The sequence below is a fragment of the Anthonomus grandis genome, chromosome 12 (assembly GCF_022605725.1).
Source record: "Anthonomus grandis grandis chromosome 12, icAntGran1.3, whole genome shotgun sequence".
NCBI lineage: Eukaryota > Metazoa > Arthropoda > Insecta > Coleoptera > Curculionidae > Anthonomus > Anthonomus grandis.
Window position 1 is genome coordinate 14,432,402 of NC_065557.1, and position 26,073 is coordinate 14,458,474.

The 26,073-nt window shown below is 28.4% G+C and overlaps 1 protein-coding gene across 1 annotated transcript in view; it reads right to left on the reverse strand.

Annotated features, from left to right (window-relative positions):
* LOC126742861 (lachesin-like) overlaps positions 1 to 26,073 on the reverse strand; it is a 260,367-nt gene that overhangs the window by 193,919 nt on the left and 40,375 nt on the right. The window contains exon 2 of the mRNA XM_050449679.1: positions 11,112 to 11,413. Coding sequence (XP_050305636.1) covers positions 11,112 to 11,217 — 106 coding nt within the window. The 5' untranslated portion in view covers positions 11,218 to 11,413. The remainder of the gene's footprint in view (positions 1 to 11,111; positions 11,414 to 26,073) is intronic.

Here is a 26,073-nt window from a genome sequence, read left to right on the forward strand (position 1 = left end):
TTGATTTTGTATCCTATGATTGGGGTGTCCACTTCTTCTATGATTTTGTCCACGAAAAGATAAAATAGGAATGAACTAAGGATGTCCCGTTTTCTGATTCCTGCTGATGTTGGTATGCTCTTTATTGTACCTTGTGCTGCTTGAGTTTAAGTCGAGTTAGCGGTATTGAGACTGAATCTTACTGTAACTATCGAGAAATTCATCCATTTTCACAAAGATTCTGGTCATAACGTTTTATAAAACGCAACAACACAAAATACAAAATCTACAGCATCACATAAGTGTGCTGTAGGTGAGGCTTATATTATGTGATGCTGTAGATTGCATAATATTTATTTTAACTATGCTGGCTGGTGTCTTTTCCTCAAAATTTTAAGGACGTCGCCCAGTAGGACTTTGCCATATACTTAAGTTAGATAGATGAAACTAATGCTGGTGTGTATTCTATATCCTTTTCTTTTATCTGTTTGTTGATGAATATGGCGTCTGTTGTTGATCCACTTTTTCTGAATCCTTGTTATTATTCTCTATTGAGATCTGTATAATTATACTATTGCGAGCTCCAGAGCGCTATATTCTAGAAGCTCGTTTGGTCTGGTGCTTTCCTTTTTTTAGTTTTCTCAGTTATTTACTATTTACAGCACTTTTTTACTTATTTCCTTTTAAGAACTTCGTGCGTTTCTTCTATTATAATTATAATAAAAATAATTTCAAAGGTACTAAAGTTCATTTTGTAATAGGAGATTTATCCTTAAAACATGGAAATATATCTTTTTCAAGTTACTAATTGCATGAACCTTGATGCCTAAAAACGAACAAATCGCTTGCAAGGGTAAGCATTAAATTAAGATCAAATCAAACTGATCATGATAACTGTGGATAATAAGAAGTAAATTTTTATTACTATTATTATGCTATAGAACCTGTTCATGATATAACACGCGATCGGTCTATTAATTTTAGCTTGCTAAGTTTTTCCTATAATTTGTACGCTTTTATAGTTTTGTTACATGGAAATGTTAATATTATTCTGTACTGACGATACGTATACCATAATAGTAAACAATCTGATGGAGATAATATTTGGATTGTAAACAAGTTTTGTAGGTAATGTTGTTCATTTATTTTTTGCTGTTATTATAAATATTATTTAGTAATATTATAAATTAATAATATTATACATATTTTATTTAAATGTAAATTTATATACTTTAGTATGAATTTCCTTTTAATTTGACAATAATCAAAATATTTGCTTTTTAAATTCTGATGTATTTGTGTTAATATTTAATTTTAATAACTACTTTAAATTAAGAATTGCAGTAAGATTTAATAGATATATAAATTGAAAGAACTGCTTAAGTGGACACCATAATCACTCTTTATTAATTTGCATTTATTTACATTTAATTTTTTTTTGTAAAGTTGTTCTCTACTATATAAGAATTATACTTCTATATAAACCAGTTTGTATGAAAAATTAAAGAATCAGTAAGAATGAAAAGATTATATCTAAGTATTTTAAGAAGTAATACTACATTGCTTACTACCTTATTATATGACCCAAAAATAAAAAAGATACAATTATTTCCACTATAGAATTTTGAACTTAAAATAGTTAGATTTTTGAGTTTTACAAAATATTGAAATTTTAGCTTCTTATTACATCTCTTCTTCTGGATATATATAAATATATTAAAAGTTTCTAATAAAGTAGATTTTAGGTATTTAAAGTAAAAGTAAAGTAAATTCATAAGAGTACAAAATGTTAAAAACCAATTTGGAATATAGTCATTAAAACAATCTATACGAAATTAATGTACAGCAATTAGCCATAAAAGAAATAAACTTTACGTGTTTTTTTGTGGATTGATTAATAATCCATATAGTTTTTTATAAAGATGGGAAAATTTAATTATGCCTAAAATGAAACTCTCTACAAAAGTTTGTAAAAATCTCAGACAGGTGTGACGAAAAGGGTTACTTTCTAATAAAAGCAGATCTGGTTTCAGATATAGATAATTCAATATCTAATCAAGATACTGTAGAATATACAATAAACAGATCGTTAGATAAAATCCGGTATCGCAATGGATTTGTTTTTAATTCGGTGTTATAACCTGAGTTGTTTATTACATGATCAAATCGCAACTAAACTCAACATCAAAACAAAATATTATTTTCTTATGCCAAACCGTGTGTTACGTACATGTCTGTTTTTAGATTTTTTTGTAATTCGCTCGTCTACTGCTTTTAGAACTTGCTCTCGACTTGTTTTGTGGTATATTTGCAACACAAGACTTATAGACGGGTATCTATAACCATAGACAAATAATGCTATAAGTTTGGGAAATCATGCCATAATATTTTAAGTAGAAGTTGCCACCATTTAACGCTTTACCGAGACAAAGGCGGGCTTAAGCTATACGCCCAAACTTACCATAGATCTTTTAAATCACAATCGGAAGATAGTAAGGATAAAATAGAAGATCTTCTTACAGAGCAGACATAATTAGGAGCTAGCGTCATACCTTTAAAGTTAAAAATCAAAAACATGGACCAAGCTAACTTATTTTATATATTTAATATAAAAAGTTATATTCTTTAAAATCCATTTTTTTTCATGAATAATTCTTTTTTCTTTTAAAACTTTAGCACTTCTGATTAAAATTAAAAAAAAAATACAGTATTTATTAGTTTTTTGTCTATCATAAATTCAAATAATTTATATCTGAAAACCCATTGATATAACTTTAAATTAAACTTAATAAAACAACAATCACTCATAAAAAAATTCAATTTAGCGCTAACCTCAACCCACACTAGATTTTTACCACAAAAATGATTTCCTTTCCAATTTGCCACGTCCAAGGCAAAATAAATTTCAGTAAAGGAAAAATAGAGAATTTTCTATCGAACGAAATATCCAGTTATTTCAAAATGTTTCAGCCAATAGTGAGCAATTGCATCCTATTAATTCAATAACTTTTATTGGCTATTGCGTTTTGCAGCATATTACGTGATATGTGATTTCAGGTAATTTATTGGTTTTAAATTTCTTTTAAACAAGTATTACAAATTTACTGGTAAACAATTATCTAAATATCTGCAATGAGATATTTTTAGATATAATTTTTGGAGACAGGCTATTAATTTTAAACTTCTCCACATATAATGTGATACCAAACCCTCGAGAATAATGGTAATATTTTATCCAAGTTTATTTCTCGAACTGTCAAAGCATAGAACTGCGTTTTCAAGAATGATAAATTACATGTTTTAGGTAAGCAAAATTATGTTATGTTTCTCAGGGGTATTAATTTATAAAATAGAATTATTAAGGAATCGAGTACGAAACTTTATTTAATTATACTTTATGTAAAGGTTATACGAAAATGTATCATATCCTTAAATTTAAGATGATAAATGTGCTTTAGAGCAAAAGTTTTAAATGAAAACCAAGTTTTTTAAATTACTATAACTTTTATATTTTTATTATGTTGTATAGTTATCCAGTTTCCATCACCGTTTATAATATCAAATTTTAACTAACAATTTACATACATAATTATTTCATTTAAATATAATTGATTCTACTAATTTTTTTAAAAACTATCAAATGACGAAATCAGGAAATTGAGAATTCACTTTCTTACTTAGCCTTAATAATAGACTGGAATACAATTATTTTAAAGTTTTAACATTTTGATTGTCATTAATTCATAAACTTAAAAAAATAAATGCATAGATTTATCCTATTCTATGAGCATTGGAATTTTTTTACTAGTTTTGGGGTTTACTAATTCCACCCAATCATCAGACCGCCTAAGGCTAGAATAAGACGTCTACAAATAAATATTTATGTAGTATTACTGGCAATTAGATTAAATAGGAATAACATTTTATTATGTTAATAAAATATGGATTTACGTACAAAAGTTTTAGAATAAACTCAAATAAAACTGCTCTGACTAATAACATGTAACGCTATTTAAATAGTAACATTAGCACTCATTTACAATATACTCAATAAACAAATAAAACTGGCATTTTCTGAATATTGTTAATTGCTTCTCATGCAACTTCAATAAAAAAAACTGAAATAAAAAAGCTTGAAAAAATGTAGGCTATATCGAACAACATGTAATATGGTCTACAATATTATGTTTGTATTTTAACTTATTCATGTCTATAAATGTATTATTTTAATACATATTTTAATACACTTAGTATTTTTGTGTTATTACATGTTACTAGTTAGTTCAGTTTTGTTTGAGTTTGTTCCAGAACTTTTTGTACTGAAAACTTTAGAATTTTTAAGTAAATAATCAATATTTTATTCAGATTGTTAAATTATATTTTTATTTTATTTAATGGTTAGTAGTAGTATATAACTCTTTATTTACATACTTTTTATTGCAGCCTTAAGAGGCCTATTGATTGTAAGTTATTAGTAATTAGACCTCGAAACTAATAGCTGTTAAGAAGAATTGTGAGAAAAGACCATTTCGTATTTCATTTGAGAAAAAAAGTGACTAACAATTATCGACCATTAAACATTCGAAGTTTTATAGCTTAATTAATTCTGAAACAAATACATAAAAAATATTTAATAGAAAGATCAAAGATTATATTAACAAAAATTTAAAAAAGGAATAGAACTCAATTATTGGTGCAATCAAATATAGTTACTTGATTTTTGTGTAATGCAGGTATACACTACACAAGTATTCAGTGTGTTGAGTTATTATTGTTTGATTTGTATTATATATTTTTTGATTATTTTTTATTGTAAAGTTTCTGTTATTAATTAATTAAATAAAAATAACAGATCGATTTAAAAGGAAGAGCTCTGATATATTCAAAGCAATTATTTCAAACGCGTCTTTACATTATATTTCACTAACAGTAAATTGGCAAATTCGCATCCCTAATGACTCTTTAGAGTAAGACAATTTAACCGAGAGTCGGCCTTAAATCGCTCAGCTTGTTAACAATTAATAAATAGCTCAATAAGCCGAATAACCAGATTTGATAATTGACAATTTAACCGCATATTTGGAAATTGTCTAAATTCTCACAGCACCATAAACTTAGCGTCAAGCGTCAGCATGAGCACTTAAAATACAAGTTTTTCCAATAAATTTTGAGTCTTGTATTTAAATGGTATGTCAACGGAATCAAACTAAAACTAGGTTCCAGGTTTAGGAAAGGAGAAATTAGTTAAATAATTATCTTAAAGAAGCTAAAATAAAAAAAGCCTTGTTGAGACTATATGCCTTAGCAGTTCCGGTATTTACCACTTCTCTTAGAAGCTGAGTAAGCTTGTTGAAGCATCACTTGTGTATATCACATTAAGATTTTTTATGAAACCTATAAAAAACTGAATGTTGGTATTAAGTGGTTTAAAAATTATGATTATCTGCCTATTAAAGCCAGGGTAAGTATTTTTGACTATGGACATTGGCTTTAATTACAGGGAATATATGATATATAAAAACTTTTAATGTTCTTTTAACATTTTTATTCATTCTGTTCAAAACCATTTTAAAATTATTTTTTATATTATCAGAAATGCTCTTAGAAGTATTGGTATCATCGGAAACATAGTTTTGATCAATTATTTAAAACTTTGTATTTTATAGATGTTATTTTGAAATACTCGTAGCAATGGTTTTGCTATCTCTAGAACTCCAAGCTTTTCATAGTTACTTAAAATTTTTAATATTGTCTGTAGTATTTAAATTTATAATTCCGTGTTGTATTTCTTATGTTTTTAAAAGATTTTTAATGTATTAATAGTCGGTATTTTTTGACCTGTTCTTCTGAATCTAAATAAAAATTAGTAATTGGTAAAAGGTAATTAAAAATATACTGTTCTAGTTGTAATTATTTTCTATTTTTATATACTTCTACTATCTTTGCACTCTTTCACATTTATTTTTTTTTTTACGTTATTTCTAATTAAAAGATTTAAGTTTGTTATAAATAAATATAAGTTTGTTCACATTTTTAAAGTCTAATAATTATGAGATGTAGAAATCATCTTTAGTTCTCCTTTTCTAATTATGTTTATGGATTTTCTAGGATGAGTGCCTGCAATTAAAAAATAGTCTGCTTTTTTAGAAAAGGTTTTATTTTTAATATTTGTTTTCATTTTTTTCCTGAATATGTTGGATACATATGTTTTTATATACATTTGCAGAAGATTTTATAGACTTATTTTCTTAAGGGCTGCCTAAATATTAAAGTTTCTTAATATGGTTAAAGAAAGATTTTTTATAGTCAAAATCGCTCTTATCGTGCGGGTGTATCAGATTATTAACGGCAAACTTTTGTAGTTACGTTTCATTTCAATTTGCGCAACAACGTTTTTTAACTACAATGCGTCAGATAAACGAAACAGATATATGCAGCGTTAATATATCAAAAGAAGATAAAATGATAAATGTCAGTGGTTCTAAAACAATTACTTTTATAACAAACATGCCTGTCTCGTTTCGATTGACGGATGACATTATTTGTCACAAGATAATTTAAATTTCAAATTATGGAAAAGAAAAAGCCTTTTTGTGGATTTCTAAATCCTCAAGCAAAAAAATTGGTACTTAATGTTATTAACGAGAACGAAAAAGAAAATAAAGGGTTGCCTAAGAATGTACAAGAATAAGTAGCCAAAGCGCTTGGAATTAGTTTAAGAATGGTGCAAAAGGTTGTATATGAAAACAAGAACAATCTTATTCCCAAGAAGGAAAAAAAGTGTAAAAGGAAGAAGCCGAAGACTGAAGATTTAAGTGAATGTGTAAAAATGAAGTAACAAATTTGACTCAAAAAAGAAACTAATTATAACTATCATTATCACTAACAGAGTCGGAAAACTCGTCATTTTCCGAATCTTCTTCAAATGGAGCAATGATCAATGGTTCAACTTGGATATCGAGTACTTTTTCTCTCTTCCACCAGGTTTAAACAATGTTTTTTAACAATGTTTTCTGTGTGATCCACTGATTTCCGCCAATACTCCTTTGTGATGTGATTCAATGCCTCATTCTAAACAGCTTTAACCTAGCCAAATCTAAGCCCAGCACCCACATGCTTCTCATAATAAGATTTTGACTTTGCCCATATAAGCTTAATGGCATTAAACTGACAATGGTATGGTGGCAATCTTAAAACTTCATGGCCATATTCACGTACTATTTCGTCAACAGCATATATTTTTGGTCTTTTCAGCGATTGGTCTCTGACTGCACTGCATCACACACAATACAAATTAATTGTTTGTCATTATACCAAAATGTATAGTTTCACATTTATTACAAAAAAACACAATTACACATAAACAAAGAACAAGACAAGATCAAATAATCGTTAAAAATTAGACGCTGTGCCCTGAAATCGACAAATTAGTATGTTATGCACATACATGTTATGCACATACAATGTTATGCACATGCAGGTGTTCCACAGGGGTCAATTTTAGGCCCACTATTATATTTGGTTTACACATCTGATATTCTTAAAGCAACTAAATATTGTAAAATACAGGCATTTGCAGATGAGACCCAAATTTATTGTTCTTTTAAAGCTAATGATTCTGCGGTTTTTGAAAAATTTGTCAATGAAGACTTACATACCTTGAGTGATCTTTGTAAACAACATAATTTAAAAATAAATCCTGTTAAATCACATCTTATGATATTTGGTAATAAAAGTAAAGCATTTTCTTTAAAAAATAATCTAAATATTTTTATAGACGATAATAAATTATCTTTTGTCGACTCTGCTAAGAATTTGGGATTGATATTGGATAGTGAACTTAGATTTAGAGAACATCATTTCAAGAAATTTATTCAAAAGTCTTATATGGCATTAAAAATACTTTATAGTAATAGACATATTTTAAATTTTAATTTAAGAAAAATGTTATGCGAGTCACTTGTTCTGTCTTATTTTAATTATTGTGATTATATATACGGATTTTGTTTAGATGTAAGTAGTAAATATAGGATACAAAAAGTGCAAAATTCTTGTGTTCGACTTATATAAGGCATGCGCAAATTTGATCACATTTCTCCATTACTGGTTTAAACTGGCTTAAAATGGATTATAGGAGAGTCTTACATTTTTGCATTTTTTGTTTAAAATTAGTTAATTATATTGACTCACCTAGTTCCCTTAAAGAACGAGTTGTTTTTCGTCATGATGTCCACAATGTCAACGTGCGATTTTCAGATAGATTGTCTATGCCACAACATCAAAGTGCAATTTTTCAACGCTCTTTTACTTATAATTTTGTAAAATGTTATAACGCACTTCCAGTGCCTCGCAAGACAATGAATTTAAAAAATGTTCAGTTGTGTAAACTAAAGTTAAAAACCTACCTTTTTGACTTGCAAGATAGTGGTTGTATTTTACCGCCTAGATAGTCATTAATATATATTTTTTTTTAAACTTTATAATGTATCAAATCTTAGACTTTTTAAATTCAAATTGTCAATTGGATCTCCATTCTTTGTGCTTTGAATAATGTTGTTGTCTATTTTTTTTATTGAACTCTTCTCTGTAATTTTAATTAAGATACTTCTTAACTCATTTACTATGTGCGTATGTGGTTCAGTAGAGTAGCTAATACAGCTAGACTGCGCCACTTATGCATACTTAGTTAATAAATTGATTTGTAAATAATGTTTGCAACTTTTGGTAATATAAGACAATACTATTATTATTATTATTATTATCATTATTATTATTATTATTATTATTATTATTATTATTATTATTATTATTATTATTATTATTATTATTATTATTATTATTATTATTATTATTATTATTATTATTATTACATAGTCATGCTAAATCGTATACTAATTTCTCAAAAATTTAGGTAACAACCGTTTTTAAATGAAATTTGTACAATTTTAATGAAAGGCCAGGGAGGCATTTTTGCTCTCATAAAAAAATATAAAATGCTCAGATTTAGATATTATTGCGTAAAGAAGAATTGTTATTGAGAATTCCGTCTATTTCGGATAATTTTTCAAAAAAGAAAAGTAAATATTATGTCTGGCAACTTAGCAGAATATCGGGGATTCTAGGCATAAACCGATGAGGCGTATACCCAACGGGCTTTATACTTATGGGCTTTTTCACGGCATGAAAGGAAATAACCAACGTATGTTTTACATGTCGAATCTCGGATACGTAGTATTCCGCAGACATTTTTACGGCGTTAAAGGCATCACGCGGCTTTAATATGTCACATGACGGCGTTCAATGTATTGTCAAACTCTCAAGGAAATAACATTTTGGCAGCCACTGATTTTTCAATTTGATTCATATTACGTGGTGACCTTTGAACCCGCACGATAAAAGCGAAGGCGACTATATAATTATATAAAAACAATATAATTTTTTGATAGCTAGAAAGAGGCACAGGTAACTCCATTGGCAAAAATTTTTAATCTAGAGTAGATGAAAGAATTTCGCCCTGATAGCATACTACCTTATTTTTCAAAGGCACTTGAAAGAATAGTTAGAGCCCAGTTAATTTCATATTGAACTGCTGCTTCAACTATTCCCTCTTAATCACAAGACACCATATTATATATGGCTGGTAACATAAATATAACAATTATTTCTTTTAATAGGGTGTTTACATATGAGCAGCGTCACGTTGGATATGGCCACCTAACATCCACATATTGTTTTTTTCGTGGGTTACTTATTTTATTGGGTATTACGTCACTTATAGCAAAAATCAATTTAGAAATTACTATCTCACACGCTTAAAAAATTGAAAAGAAGAAGAAAATATACTTTTTCACGTATTTAAAATACAAAACAAATTTAATAATTTTTAAATACGTGAATAGGTCTATTTTCTTCTTCTTTTCAATTTTTTGAGCATGTGAGATAGTAATTTCTAAATTGATTTTTGCTATAAATGACGTAATACCCAATCAAATAAGTAACTCATTATGAAATTGTCACAACAATACAGATGTTACTTAAATGATTTTTTAAACGAATATATGAAATCCAAGTGATTTTTTTCTTTAGGCTTCAGTGTACTGGATTTCGCGATGATCGTCCTTCTCATAATTTTCTCGATTCAAAATTTTAATAGATGAATTAAAATAGAATGATAGAATTTTAATGCTCATTACAAACACCATTATTTTATATGCAGAATATCCCACGATGAATTATGGCAATTGATTTCATGAAACGTATGCTTTGAAAAATTTATAAAATTTGACAGCGTAGATGTTAATTAGAATACAGTATTATAAAGATATTTTTGGTAACGTAGTCTTGTCATATCTATCTAAAATTGGATGTCTTTGTTATTTAGAATAATTCACCCCGTGTAATAGTTCTTTTTTTATGTTATATACAGTTCTAGACATATTTTATGACATATGTCCTATGTCAAAGTCTGATAATTTTGAATTTACTTCAGTTTTTATGTACAAAGTGTTGTTTGAAGGCTGATCTATATTCATGAATCTTTTAAAAAGAAAAGCTTTTAATAAGTTAAAATTTATACATAGAAGGCTTTTCCGCTAAAGAAATTAATAGTAATGTATTAATTTAAAAATTAACATTAAAAAAGTAAGAGTAGTTGTACTTAGCATGTTGTGGATTGTTAAAAAAATATATAAAAATATTGTATATAGTAACATCGTCTAACTGCAAATATCGGTAGAACATAAATTCTTAACCTTAATCCACGTTGTAAAACTTTTAAACATTTCCAAAGCCTACTTATTCAGCAATTGATCCACGTAATTTGTAGTTAAACACCCTGTATAAAATATATAAATGAACATACTATTAAAGTAGCATTCAAAACCAAGTTTTCAACAGTTTTTTTTTAAAATCCGTGTATAAGCTCTTTAATTAATATTGTCAATAGCACTACTGTCAGTATATTATAAGAAAATAAATAGTTAAACAAAGAGCCATATATCAAAAAAAAAATTACAACAGACTTGACTTTTAGGTATTTTAAATTTTAATAAGTATTGCTTACCATATACTGATTAACTCAGTAAATATAATATATAAGAAAACATAGAAAACCAATTAACTTGTAACCTTACCGGAAATCAAAGCGCCATTAACCACATCCAAAAGGTAAACGAGAATCACAGCACATACCACAAAGTCTCGACATTTTAGTGCCATTATCACTCGAGCGCAGAACATTATTGCGGCTCCTCCATTTTTAGAAATATTTTCCTTTTTGGGGTTGATGTTTCATTAGCTTCATTTTTAACGCTTCCGCTTCGTCGAGTCACACGACACACTTGCTAAATCCGGAATTTATTTCTATTATTTGGGTAGAGAGTTTCTAATGTAGTGCTATGCATTTTAGTGAGAAGCCGGTGTTAGTCGTTGCAATCTGAAAAATAAAATATATTCGTTAGTATTGGAATACATACAGGGTTTCTTAAGAAGTTAGTTTTTTATTACTTATCACTCGTATTACATATTGATTTCTTGATAGTTTTGAAAATTTTATTTGCTAATTAAGGGTTAAAATCTGCATTTAGTTAAAGAGATATTTTATATTTAGTATCTTATTATACCCAACATATAATATCTGGATGTTTAAAAATCATCAACTACTTTTAGGATTTTTGGTTTCTTTTAATTAACACCCATTATATCAAAATCATAAAAAAAAGATTATTGGAATACTCTGTAAGATGTGAAGCAAAAAAAGTAAGGATGATACCTGCCAACACGTGTTTTTGCTTTTTGGCTTCTTTATGCTAAAAAACTTTAATAACTCCGAAGGTACTACAGCTGATTACACAAATTTCTTGTTCACTCCTATTTGCGATACCTTATGTATTGTTTTTCTTTCTCTCTCTTCTCTTCCTTTGGTTTCCTGGCCTGACCCCGTGTCGGTAGGTACCATCTCTACTTTTTCAGCTTTCTGTTTTATAGACCATCCCAATAAATTTGTCCTTTTTCAATAAAAAATGTCGGTTTGAATTTAGAAAAGAAAAGCATAGTTATATATTAGATCTTTTGTCTGGTATATGGATTGATTACATTATGTGACTTAAGCAAAGAATTTGACTGCATAAACCATGAAATTCTTCTGCAAAAACTTTTTCATAACCTAGCTATCCCTAATATTGAACTTTTAAAATTTTATTTTGGTGATCAATGTCTTTGATTAGATGTTATATTGTCGGTAAGAAATGTATTACACCTTGGAATTATGTAAGTATCAGCTCTTGGTCCGCTTTTGTTTTTAATTTTCAATAATGATTCCCAATAAATAAGTCAAAAAAAAACTCATTTGTTGATGCAAATACATGATGCTGATAGTATGTTGCATGCAAACTCATTAAGCTAAAAAATGGACAGTAGTATTTTGCAAGCTTTAATACAAGCCCTATTATAAAATTTTGCAGCATAGATCTTAACGCAATATTTTTATAGAATGAGTATATAAATAATTTGAATAATATAAATAAATTAACATAACTGAACTTAAGTAAGATCTGCATTGTTTTGACGAATTTTTAATAAGTTATATTTTATTGGGAATTACGTCACTTATAGTAAAAATCAATTTAGAAAATACTTACACCCCTAAAAATTGAAAAGAAGATGAAAATATACTAGAGACTATTTAAGAAAAATATGAACTTAAATCTTTAACGATATCTTTCGTTATATTTAATTTAATTAAAGTTTAATAAGTTTTAAATATAATAATTTACTTGAGGTATAATACATTTTTTTAAATGCCTAGAAGCTGAGATTTAATCTATTAATCTCTGAGCTCGTTTCTTCTCTTCAATATCCTACCTAACTTTATTATAAATATGAAAATTGAAAACGAGAAAACCTACTTATTTAATAAAAATATATCCTAATCCGGAAACATTATTTTACTACGTAACTTCAAAACATGCATTTCTCAAATTGCAGTTTTAGTAACTTATTTCGCAGTCGTGTACTATCGCTTGCTATACTACTCAAAGTTTTGCCGTAACCCAAAAAGCTATAAGAATCTTCGTGAAAATATTTATTAAGATTTTTGAATGAGACATTTAGTACATGATCAACATAACACCATTATTAATTTTTGACAACTCTATATATTAAAGAAACAGCTGTTACATTGTATTGAGAAGCTAAATTTTAGAATTGTTTTTAACATTTTTAAGGGATCTGTTAAATGCTAATTAATTTATTTCATATGATTGAATTTTTAAGCTCCCTCCATCTTATCGTTTTTTTAATTACAGTTTTATTTAAAATGTAATATTGAGTTTCATATTAATATATTTTTAATTATTTAATACGTAACCTGATCTATTCGTTCTAAAATAATAAAGATTGTTTTTTTTAATTTTTCCTTTAACCTACATTCTATATTATTGATTATAAGAAGTTAAAAAAAACACAATATACAATAAGGATAAATATTTACAATTAGTGCTCAAAATGTTTTAATTTATCTTTGAAGAAGCGTCAATATTTTTTGTGGAGATTCCTAAATAATAAGATATTTGTTAAAAATTGCCTTATTTTAGGAGCAAAATGTAATAGAGCGCCATCTCGTTGATATCAAATATTTCTAGAATTTAGGTTTTGGAAAAAAAATTAAAAAAAGTATAAGGCTTTTAGATCTTCTGGAAATCGGTCAAAATTTTACAAAGATCCTTTAATTAACAAAACTTATATTTTCATAGCTTCTTACGGTAAATGTTCTAAAAACTGAGAATTTTTTCATATACAGGATTTTAATTAAGTATGTACAATAAAAGGCGATTGTTTGAGTAATTTTTAGATAAAAAAATAGGTAAACATGTGTCTGCAACGACCTAGTTTACGAGATAGGGGGTGTTGAACTTGAAAAAAATTAGTTTTTTGTGAATATATTAAATATCCTTTATCTAATTTTGCTGTCAATATACTATAGTATCATGGAGCTTTATCATGCATGTATCACATACGAAATCTTTCCATGATAAAATTCTTTTAAAAATACAAATAAACCAATTTTAAAAACTTTCAGTATTCTTATCCACTAAGTTTAGGTGAAAAAAAATATGGCTCGATATGATGGTCAATGATATTTCCAGCCTAAATATTGTAAGAAAACTGCTCTAAAAATTATTTTTTATTTACACACATGCATTCTTTTCAGCCCTTTAATGATTATTGTGAAAAATGACAATTGAATTTTTAAAAAAACAAGCTTTATCTGCAAACAATATTTGCCTTAGGAAACCCAACAATTAGATAAAGCTAGTCAAATCTGTAGTTAATAGAGCTTGTACAACTTGCATATGACATGGATATAGCTGCTGGTCTCTTTTTCCGCGTGCTAATATTAGTTCAATTTCATATTATGTTTCAAATTTAGTTAAAACTGCTTCTTCAATTCAACCTTTACATTCCTATAATAAACATCGATCATTTATGCTATTTATTGCTGTTACATAATTGTTAATAACCAAATATAAAAGAAACTTTTTCCTACATTCTTGTATGTTTTAATTTTTTTTTTTTTTTAAACTGAAAATTAAAGAAGGTACAAAAAAAATCAAGAAGCAAAATAGCTCAATTTTTAACAAGTTTATCTATAAAGCATATAAAAAATCCATAAGCGCCTGTAGCGTGCATTTTTCTAATTACAAATGATCGTTTAGGTAATGCTAAGGACGCCATTGGACCTAAAAATTTAATTAAACTAGGACTAAATTAAAACCTTACTAGTATAAATTATACCACCATTTGAATAAAAGATATATAAGATATTCAAGAAAAAGTAATTTCTTTAGTTAATTTAAAACCGCAGTAAACAAAGCCGTTGCTAAACGTGTTTATTTGAACTTTTCGTCTTGAAATTACTGCAAAGGAATTGCCTATCAAATGTGTTGTACATACTTAATTACCATCCTGTATATTTTTTTATAAATTTTAAAACTAGTAATAACTTAAAGTCATAACCCAAAAATAACAGCCCAATTTTTCTTCTATCTTTCCCTTTCAAAAATCACTTTTGTGAGGAATAGTAATTAATTTGTTATAATTTATTTATCTAAAATGATCTTCTTGTGCTTGTAATGAAGCTTCTAATAAATCCTATATATAGAAAAACTAAAACCTACTACCTTGTTCCTATAAATTATATATTTTATATTACTAATTTTTTATTATTATAAATCAATTATTGATGTGACCGTAAATTTTTAAAATTTCTAAAATCATTTAAATAGAAAAATATTTCAAAATAAAATACGTACCTAACCTTATATATCACGTAATATGGCACAAATGAAATATCCACTAAAATATATTAAGTTAATGGCATGCAATTGCTTCGTATTGGCTCAAACAATTTCGAATTTCGGGATATTTGCTTTAGTAGAAAATCTCTCTATTTCCGGTTACTGAAATTTATTTTGGATTAGACGTAGCGAATCGGGAAGCAAATCATTTTTGTAACAATAATCTAATACTGAGCTGAGAGATGTAAACCCATGTATTGAATTTCTAGTATAACCGTAGTATTTTTTTGCTAAACTTTAAATTTGAACTTTTACTCGTAATTAAATTATTCAGTGGTAGTATCTCATAAGAAGATGTATGTAATTTTGCAGTTGTGTTAATTATTGATCAGCATCAATTCTTGTTAAGTTTTTACATTAACGTATTGATTATTATACTTTGCCTCCTTTAGAAAAATAATGAAGAATTTATAAAAAATATATATATACACAAAAAAGTAGAAATAATACTTACAACTAACAAATAACAAAAGACACAAAAAAAATCTTAAGGAATAATTTAAATCACTAATTGAATTAATTTATTTTTATTTTTATTGTATTTGATTTGGTAAAAATCTTTTTTTTTATCATTTCTCAATAAAATTTAATTTTAAAAATAATTTTTTACTTAAACTAGAATTTTTTAAATAGACTCGAGATTTTTTAAAATAGTATTTTTAAAACTTTCTATAATATAAAATAATTTAAATCTAATAGGAATCTACTTTAAGTAAATATAATATTTAAAACAAAAGTAAAAACTCCAAGTCACGGTCTCGTTAAATATGTATGATTTTAAACGCCACACGTATTTCGCTTCTACCGAAGCATCATCAGGTCTAGTCGTACACTTACACAGATCACACTGTATTTTTTCATTGGTTACTGATTAGTTATAATGTAATCTCTCAAGGTGGTACATCACGTCTAGGCCTAATGATGCTCCGACAGAAGCGAAACATGTGTGGCGTTTAAAATTATATATATTTAGTGAGACCGTGATTTGGAGTTTTTACTTTTATTACATTTTTTGTTTGGTCACTTGGAGAAAACTGGATATGTTTCTATTTACTTTTAATATTTTAGTATTTATTAGGACTATAAAATTATCCTAGCTAACCACAAAAAAAAATAAAAAAAACAAGTCTTCTATGAAATTTTAAGAAAGGAGATCACCAAAATTTATCAAAAATGGCAGTATTTGATAACATAGCTTAAAATATATAAAATGGTCTGAAGGAGCGGCAGTTTCTGATTACTTTAAGATTTCAGCGCACAATAAATTTTAATATAATAGAGTAAAATAATAAATGCTAGTCTTAGGACATTTTTATTTATTAAAAATAATTTCATTTAAATATTCTCCTATTCGCTCAATACACTCTTAAAGCCTCTCGTGGAAATTTGCCCATTTTGGCCCGTAACTTAATTTTATTTATAAATTTAATTTTAAGCTTCTAATTGGTTTAACAATAAAGACTTTTTGCTTTAGATATTCCCACAAAAAGTAATTGCTAGCGCTGTTAGATCTGACGACCTTGCGGGCCAGTCGCTCCTCGTCTAGAAATAACGTGTGTCGGAAACAATATTTGCAAAAAGTGGCTGCTCTTGTGGTGTGTGAAGTAGCATTATCTTACTAAAACCACGACTTGTTGTTCTCTGGAAATCTGTTTAACAGCTGACTCAAGAATGATTAATCATATTGGTATAATGCTGGAAATTAACCGTAACAATTCTCATCTTCAAAAAAGTAGGGACCGATAGTTCCCATGGATGATATCGCACACTATACTGTTACCTTCCGGCAGAATTCGTGGAGCTTCTGTGAATTTTCTATACTCCTGCAACGGTCATTTTGTTTGTTGGTATCGATAAATGGAAGTGTGGCACATAAGACTACCACAAATTGTGAATATCGATCTATTTCTCAAGAAAAGTTTCAGCAAAATGTACACGATTTGGGATGTCTCTTGATTTTAGTGCTTGGACTATTTGAATTTTGTATGCGTGAAAGTTGATATCTTTGTAAAACATTCGAAGTAAAACATATGTTTATTGCCTGAGTTCGCTTTTGGGTTAAACGTTTTGGACTGTGCTCTACAGATTCTCTAATGCGATCCATGTTCTTAGGCGTACTTTTACTTTTTCTTTGCATCTTATGTTTGACATTATCAGCTGAACCCACAAGTTTAAATTTACGTACCTATATCTTTTTAGCATAAGCTGAAGGAACTCGTGCTGATCAATATATAAATAAATTCGGAAATCGAAAAATGGTGATTGGTAATTATTTTAACAAAAAAATTAATAGCCAACTATTCATAGTAGCAAAATAACAATATTATTAAAAATTTCCGTTCCCACGGACAACCTTTTATATTATTATAATAATAAAAATTGAGCAAGTACTAAACTTAATTACTGTAAATTTATAATATAAATTGCTCAAGAATCGAACTGGATATTTTATAAATTACCGAAATTTGCCTAAAAAAAATAAAATTCATCAAGTTGCGTTTTATTCTATGAATAAATCCTGTTGATAGCAAATATTTTTTGTCGTTTTTTCCTTTTTTTCATACCTTCTTATCTCTTTTAAAGAATTCGGTTTCAAAATCCTAACAATTTAGTCACACAAAAGTGCTTGTAGAGACTTTATTATTCTTATTGTTACCAATAAATCTCTTTACTTTCATAAAAATAATGGTTCTACGACGGTTAGAAACAGTGCAACTCGAGCAATTAGTACGTTGGCTACAGGAGGGCCTAACTCAAGAAGTTGCTAACCGGCTAAATGTGTCCCAAAGTGTCGTGAGTCGTGCATGGAATCGATCGATATGTAAAGACTGAGTCTGCAGCTTACAGGCATGGTGGAGGCCGAGAACGTGCTACAACTCATGCTCAAGATCGCTATATAACAGTAACCACAAGAAGAAACTGAACATTTACGGCCTCGAGAATTAACAGCTACTTAAAGCATGCTACTGGGAGGGTAATTTCTAATCAGACTGTTAGAAGAAGATTACATGCATCCAATTTAATAGCCAAACGACGTGCCACACATCCACGGTTGACGGGGGAACATCGTGCATGCAGAAATCGGTGGGCAATAGAACACAGTAATTGGAATTTTAAAAACTGGAGGTCTTGTATGTTTACGGATGAGTCCAGATTTAGGCTACATATGTGTGATGATCGAATTTTGGTGTGGAGGAAAAGGGGACAGCGATACCATGAAAATTTGATGGTGCCCACTACACTTTTTGGTGGCGGTTCAGTTTGCGTTTGGGGAGGCATATGTTTTGATGGCCGCACCGATTTAGTGGTGTTAAGAAATGAAACAATGAACGCTATATGATATAAGACATTATTATAGGGAACATAATTGTACCATTTTTTGGTGCAATAGGCGAAGAATTCGTTTTAATCGATGATAATGCGCACCCGCACCGTGCGAGAATTGTCAATGATCGCATTAAATTTCATGGCATTACCAAAATGGACTGGCCACCACATTCACCCGACATGAATTGCATTGAACATGTATGGGCCGAAATGTCTCGAAGATTAAACGAGCTCGAACAGCCACCTCTAACCTTAGAACAACTAGCCAATCAATTACCGGAAATATGGCAAAACATTCCGCAACACTATATTAACAACTTAATAAGAACTATGCCAAACAGGGTGACAGCACTAAGACGAGCCAGAGGTGAACCTACGAGGTATTAATTTTCATGACAGGACTTTGGGGCACGCTTTACAGGGTGTAATTTTATTTTAATTTTTCCTGTTGTGTGTTAAAAATTTAAATTTTTTAGGAGATATCTGTTTATTTAATTTTTTTTTGGGGCTATTGTGAGTGAACTTAATAGAGATTTATTTATTACATTTAATTTTGTTTCATTGTAAATCATTGGCAAACTAAAATTGCAGATTTTTATAATATCCACTTCGATTGTTGGGCAGTGTATTTAAGATATGGTCGGTACCAAATAATTTCGATGAACGTCATCAGCCGTAGTTTGTGCAGGGTATTTCCATTTCAAGAGAAAATCAGCATATTTTTGACATTCCTTGTATTTTTCTAGAAATTGAAAAAATATCCAATCGGTGTATTTAACCTCGAAGAATTTAAAAAAATAATAAGAAACAACTGTACTTGTAAATTATAAAAGAAGAATCCCTAACTACACTGTATCATGCCAACAGCATGTAACTTTTTCGAGTTAATGACCAAAATATTACCTTTCCATATTGACTATTTTTCGCGCTTAATTAAAATGAATTTTCATTACAATACTTGCAAAAATTGTATTGAAAACTGTACAAATAGAACTTGAAGAAGTTAAGCAATTTACTCACCATGAATAACTTAATATAGTAAATTTGTGTTTAAAGGAATGTTCAACTGATAAACACAATTAGTAAAACAATTATTGTTACAAAAGACATATGTTAAATTATAAATATCGTACTCAAACAGGCTTATTTTAAATTTTAAAATGCGGAAAAAAAATGTGTGAATCTTTAGTTTTTGAAATCCTAAACTATTGTAGCATTATGTACTACCCCTGTCTTGATCAGATTTCTAAAAATAGGCTTTCAGTATGTGTAGAATGTCTGTTGTAGGTATATTTATGGCTTAAGAAAATATGATCATATCTCCAAAAAAATCAGTGATCTAAATTGGTTAAGAATATGCAATAGAGTTCGATTACATCACATCACTTTTTTTATCAAATTGTTACAACTGTGGCTTAGCACAGAACAACACTTTTTAAGGGTAGTATTAGTTACGTAGCTGTGAGCAAATATAACTCTTTAAATGGTAATCTTAAAGCATGTCGTATAGGTTCCTTTAAACGAAAATTTAAGAGCTACCCTTTAGCTTTGCAAGCATAATTCATAGGTACCACTTCAAGAGGTAAACTAATTGTTCTGTTTTTGTATGGGAATTTATATTTTTTATTATATTTATTCCCAAATAATATGTGGCAATTGATGGAAGAATAAGAGTAATCCTAGATTAACCTTCGCCATCTTTGCTGCATGATGTGCAACTTTTGTATGCATATTTATTTTCTTAATAAAGACATCTATTATTATTATTATTAATTTATCTTGAAAACAATTTTTTTTGTCCAGAAATAATACGGCTTTTTCTCTTGTCCCCTAGGCCATTTTGATGTGAATATTTTATTTCATATTTATTTAAGCTAAAAGTGGTATATTTTCATGCGTCCATAACTCAAAAACAGTTAAAGGGAGACATATATAAGCATTTTTTAAAAATACTTAAGTCTTACCATAAAATTTATAAATAATAGAGCCTTTTAATTTCTTTGTTCATCCAAAATTCTTTGATTGTTTATCTTAATTTTATTTCTTGAAGAATATGTGAAAAGTAATAATATATTATGAAGTTTTTAAATGAGATACCCTGTACGGCGTCGACCTTGGCGAAACATTAGTCAATTAAAATAGCTTTGAACTTTTATTTAATATGATCCCTATACAAGGTATAATAATTTCCTACACTAGAAAAATTATTGGATTGTTAAAAAAAAAAACACTAGATATAAGAATCGGCTATAAAATTCCTGTATCAGCTATGTTTGTTTTATATATTTATTGTATTATTATAGTTGCTTTTTTGTTCCATACAAAGTTAACAGTAAGACGCTTAAAACCGCTTTATATTATACCTTCTACATAGGATAAAAACCTCAGAAGTATAATACGTTTGGTTTATTGAATAGACCATTCAAACGTCAAGCAACAGCAAGATTTCGCCTTAGTAATGGCCAAGAGAGAGTTGCCTTTGAAAAGAGTTTTTCTTTGTGAATTGGCTGGCAAATAGCTACCTACAAATAGAAATATTATAAATAAGCAAGTTTCAGTAAAAACATTAAAACTTCTATAATATTTTATGTAATTGTAATATTACTAAATTATATTAAACAAGAGGTCGCAAGTGATAGAATGTACAATTGCAGTGATATTTTAGACTTTTAAATAATTTTGCAAATGGGCGCTATTAATTATTTAAATTATTGTCAAATAAAATGCTTTTATGTTATTATACAATTTAATTAATATTAATTAAATTTTAAGAATAATTTATGTATAGCTTTAAATGTGGTTAAATTAATAAAAAGGGCTTAAAATATGAACACTAATAGTTTATCTTTATTTTATTAGATAAACATTTTATTAATACAATTTATTCTAGTTTTAAAAATATTCAAAATATATACTTACCTTTTTTTTTAATTAAAATTAATCAAGAAGGTTCTTTTTTTTAAGTTAGAATAATTCTTAGAGTGCTTTCAAAAAATAAGTATGTACTAAATTGATAATAGTTTGCAGATTTGGGATTAATTATTATGCATTTATAATTTGATAGAAAATTATACTTTCTATAGTAGTATGGGTGACGAAATGGTAAAAATAAATTATTTTTTAAGAATGATACAAAGACTTGAGACAAAAATGATGGTAGTAGTTTATTGATTGTTATCTAAAATAGCAAGTTATCTAAGGTATGAAAAAGGCAAATTAATGATTATGTAGTATCAACTAATTTTGGATATTATTTCTGTTTGATAATTTACTAAGAAAAAAATTGTTTGCTTCAAATAATTTATAACGTATATTTACGTTTAATAATTTCAAAAATAAAACACGCTTATTTTTAATTACAGAACTTATTCTATTAGACCTTATAAACGACTTTTATCTAATAATATAACGAAAGAAATGATGATAAAAAAGAAAATATATTATTCGCTTATTGTTAGTTTACTAGTGCTTTTACTCGGCAATGTTACAAGTCATTTTGATCATAGGCATCTCATAAATGCGACAAAAGGACCTCAGAAGTTTTACGTTTTGGACAAGAGGTTGACGGTGACATTTTGAAGGGGTCCGAAATCTTTTCAATAGAGCTTATATCTGGAAAGAGGGGAGGCAATGACAAGTGATTAATAATTTCGTTAATGATTATGTTCCGGCTCTATATGGACTAGTTATTATCCAGAAATCTAAAATTGGGTTACAAATTCCAATGGTAATAATTCACGCTATCAGTGATATCGTAGGTTCACATATCTACAAACTCCGTTCTACTTCGAAAGTCCAAATTCTACTCCAGACCAGGACACACCTCAAACTCCACCTCGAAATAATCGCACTTTTTAAACATATCGGTCATTAACTTATTGACCTTCATTGATTTATGTTTTAAGTCTATTAGGATAACGATAGAAGCATTTTTCCATTGCCGAATATCACAAAACACCACGTATAATTCCGTTTGACTCTAATACTGCATGCGAGCCACGGAGCATGTTTTATGGGCCTATAGGAATATAAACCTGTTTTATGTAATTAATTAAGGACCGTCCGATGAGTAATACGATTTCGTGTGCTAGCGAAAAGTGATTGCTGAGCAAAGTACAGTTTCCTAAAGGATGCATCTCTCACTAATATTTTTTCACTAATCTTTGGTGCTCCCTAGCCATATCAATCTTAGTCTACCAAGATCGAGAGAAAAATAATACTTTAAGAGACCTCATCTCTAAGGAGCTACTTAATAGCTTGATTGCCTCTTTTACTATTAAGAAAGAAAGAAGGAAAGAAAATGTGCTATATTACGTAAGAATAATCTTGTGTACAAGCATCCTACAAGCTAAAAAAACAAAACAAAAATACAATTTCAAAAATTGACAAAACAATGAACGAAATTAATCACAAGAAGACAAAACTTTTTGAACATACTTGAATTAAAGATAACTAAATAAAACAATGAATTACTAAATAAAGGTAAACTTGTTGACAAAACTAGAGAAGAAAAACGGAAAAAAAAAATTTCCAACATGTCCATGGTTAAAACCTATCATTAAAAAAGTCATCCAGGTTAAAATATGCCTTAGCCAATAAAAGCGACTTTAATTCTCTTTTAAATTTCTTAACATCCGATATATGTCTAACACATAGAGGAACATGATTGTAACTTTTTTCACTTATGTAAATTAATGAGTTTTTGGTAAGGGAAGACGTAGGAATGGGTAGGAAAACATCATTTACACGAGGAGTCAAATGGCCAGTGTCAGAGTGTAGTTTTGGGAGTTTTGGGAATTTTGGGAATTTTGTGAATAAGAGCAACTGTTTCTAAGATAAAGAGTGAAAAAAGAGAAAAAGGAGAAGAGGGGTTTGCAAGAATTTCTTAACTTAGCAGAACACAGGTATCTAACTGCTTTTTTTTGAATAACAAAGACAATGTTAAGTAGCCCCTTATTGGTTAAATCCCAAAAAGGCAAGCCATACCGAATATGAGATTCAATAAGTGAAAAGTATACTGAACGTGCAACCACCCCTCTCAGCTCTTGATTTGCCATTCTTACTGCAAAACATCCAGAAGATAATTTCCCAGCTAAATGTAAAATATGATCTTCAAACCGAAGGCGACCATCAATAGTAATTCCTAGGAACTTACAGCACTCTTTCTTCTGCAAGAGGGAATTTTTGTTAAACATCAGAACCTGAACATCGCACTTAAACCCCATAATAGACGTCTTTCTTACATTAAACACGAGCCTGTTGGAAGCACCCCACCCTGATAAAATCTGAAGGTCTTCAAGGATACAAGTCTTAATATAATCAGAATTTTTATGGCTCCATAGTATAGTGGTATCATCAGCAAACTGAACCACCTTGCCCTGCAGTTTCAATGAACTCAAATCATCCACATACAGTAAAAATAACAGTGGTCCCAAAACTGAACCCTGAGGAACGCCGCACTTAAATGAGGTCAGTTCATATTATCGATGACCGAATACCCTTAATATATTACAATTAGAAACTTAGCAATACAAAAACATCTAATGAAAATAAAATGTAGATTTGTAGTGATTTTATCTGTTTAGATATTGGGACAATTTTATATGTAAACAAACAATTTTACTTAAACACAAACGACATAATGAAAATTACTTCTGTAAAGAGTTTAGATAATGAAATATAATAAATTCTATAACAAAACTATATTTTTTCATATATATAAAATGATTAATTTATATATACTTCATCTAGTTTTACTATGGTATGAAATTATGTAGATACATTAAAAAATATTATTTATTTACTAATAGTATATTTAACGACATTATACATTTTCAAAGTTGTTTATTCTATCAAAAGTTTTGTTTGTTCAAAATCATGTCCAACAAATAAAACTCATCCACAATAATATATTGGGATATTGATAATTCAGGTGGGGACGCCATTCGATAACCAACAATAAACCGGAAATGGCTTTAAAGGGAACGTGACAGATTATCACCCCTTACTGCCTGCAACTTCCGATTTAGGGTTAAATAAATTCAGCGTTAATAATCAGTGTATAGCGTAAATGTAAATTACATATATTAAAACACACATTGGCTGATTTTATTGGTTATGCGATGAGATATTTAATATAAATATTAGGTCTAAATTCCTTATAGGATTTTCTTAGGGTAAAATAATTTTTTTTGTATTTGTAAATTGTTAGTTGGAAAGATTTTAACATAATAAATATCTAAACATTAACTCAAGAAGATTTTTTTGAAAAAATATTCGATTCGCTAATACTATTAGATTAATTATTTATTAAATTATTAAGCTAATATCACCATATACCTTTTTTCGGCATTGGATATTCAAACCAGATTTCACCGAGAACCGCTTCCCTTACTTAATACATATAATGTAAATTTTTACTTTCCTACAATTTGCTAATTTCTTTTTTGAGTTTTGAATAACTTAATTCTCATAATATATTTAGTTTTTTCCATTGAAATTTTAGGGCTAAAGATCACTATGGACCTAACAACATACATTCAATTTAACTTGTTTTTTTTCTATATAGATCATATTTTAACTACAGCCACAAAAAACAGGTAATTTTTTTGATTTTTAAAAACTGAGAAAATCTAACCGTAGAACTCTTTGTAAAACTTGAAGAGAAGGAACTAAATACAAGTCTTACCGCTCAGGATTTCAATGATTTTTCTTTAACAGTATAACCGAAAAAACAGTCAAGGATAAATACCTACTTACAAACATAAGTTATATTTTAACTTTAAATCTTAGTGAGGCATTCAACTTCTAACTTCCGAAGTAAGTTTTATTCAAGTCTAAGATATTATTGACTCTCTAAAAATTAAGCCAAGCCGAATCAAGAGTCGTTCCTATAATTATAAAGGGCGATAGAAATGATACTGGAAATTATCGGCCATTTTCATTAGTTATGTCCTATAATATCAAAGGTTTTTGAGACTATACTAAGACACTAGCTCTACAGTTACTTTGAGGCAAAATTTTTATTCTCACTTACTCAATGTGGGTACAAACAACACACAACAACAACAACAACTTTTGCAATTCTTGACCTAATGAAGTTTATGGTGGGGGCCTTTGAAGGTACCACTTGCGGTGATCTCTCAAAGGCTTTCACTCTGTTGCCCAAGATATTTTTGTGCAAAAGTGAGAAGCATATGTGATTGATATAAAAATACTAGCAAACAATAGCTAAAGCTCGTTTAATCCATGGAGTACTTTAAGGACTAATGTTGCGCCTCTTGCTTTTTCTGATTTATATAAATGATCTACATCACTCTATACCTCAACTTAAGCTAGTATTATTTGCTTATCATATAAGCTTAGAAAAGATTCCGATAGAGAGAATCTTGACAGGGGAGAAAATGAGAAT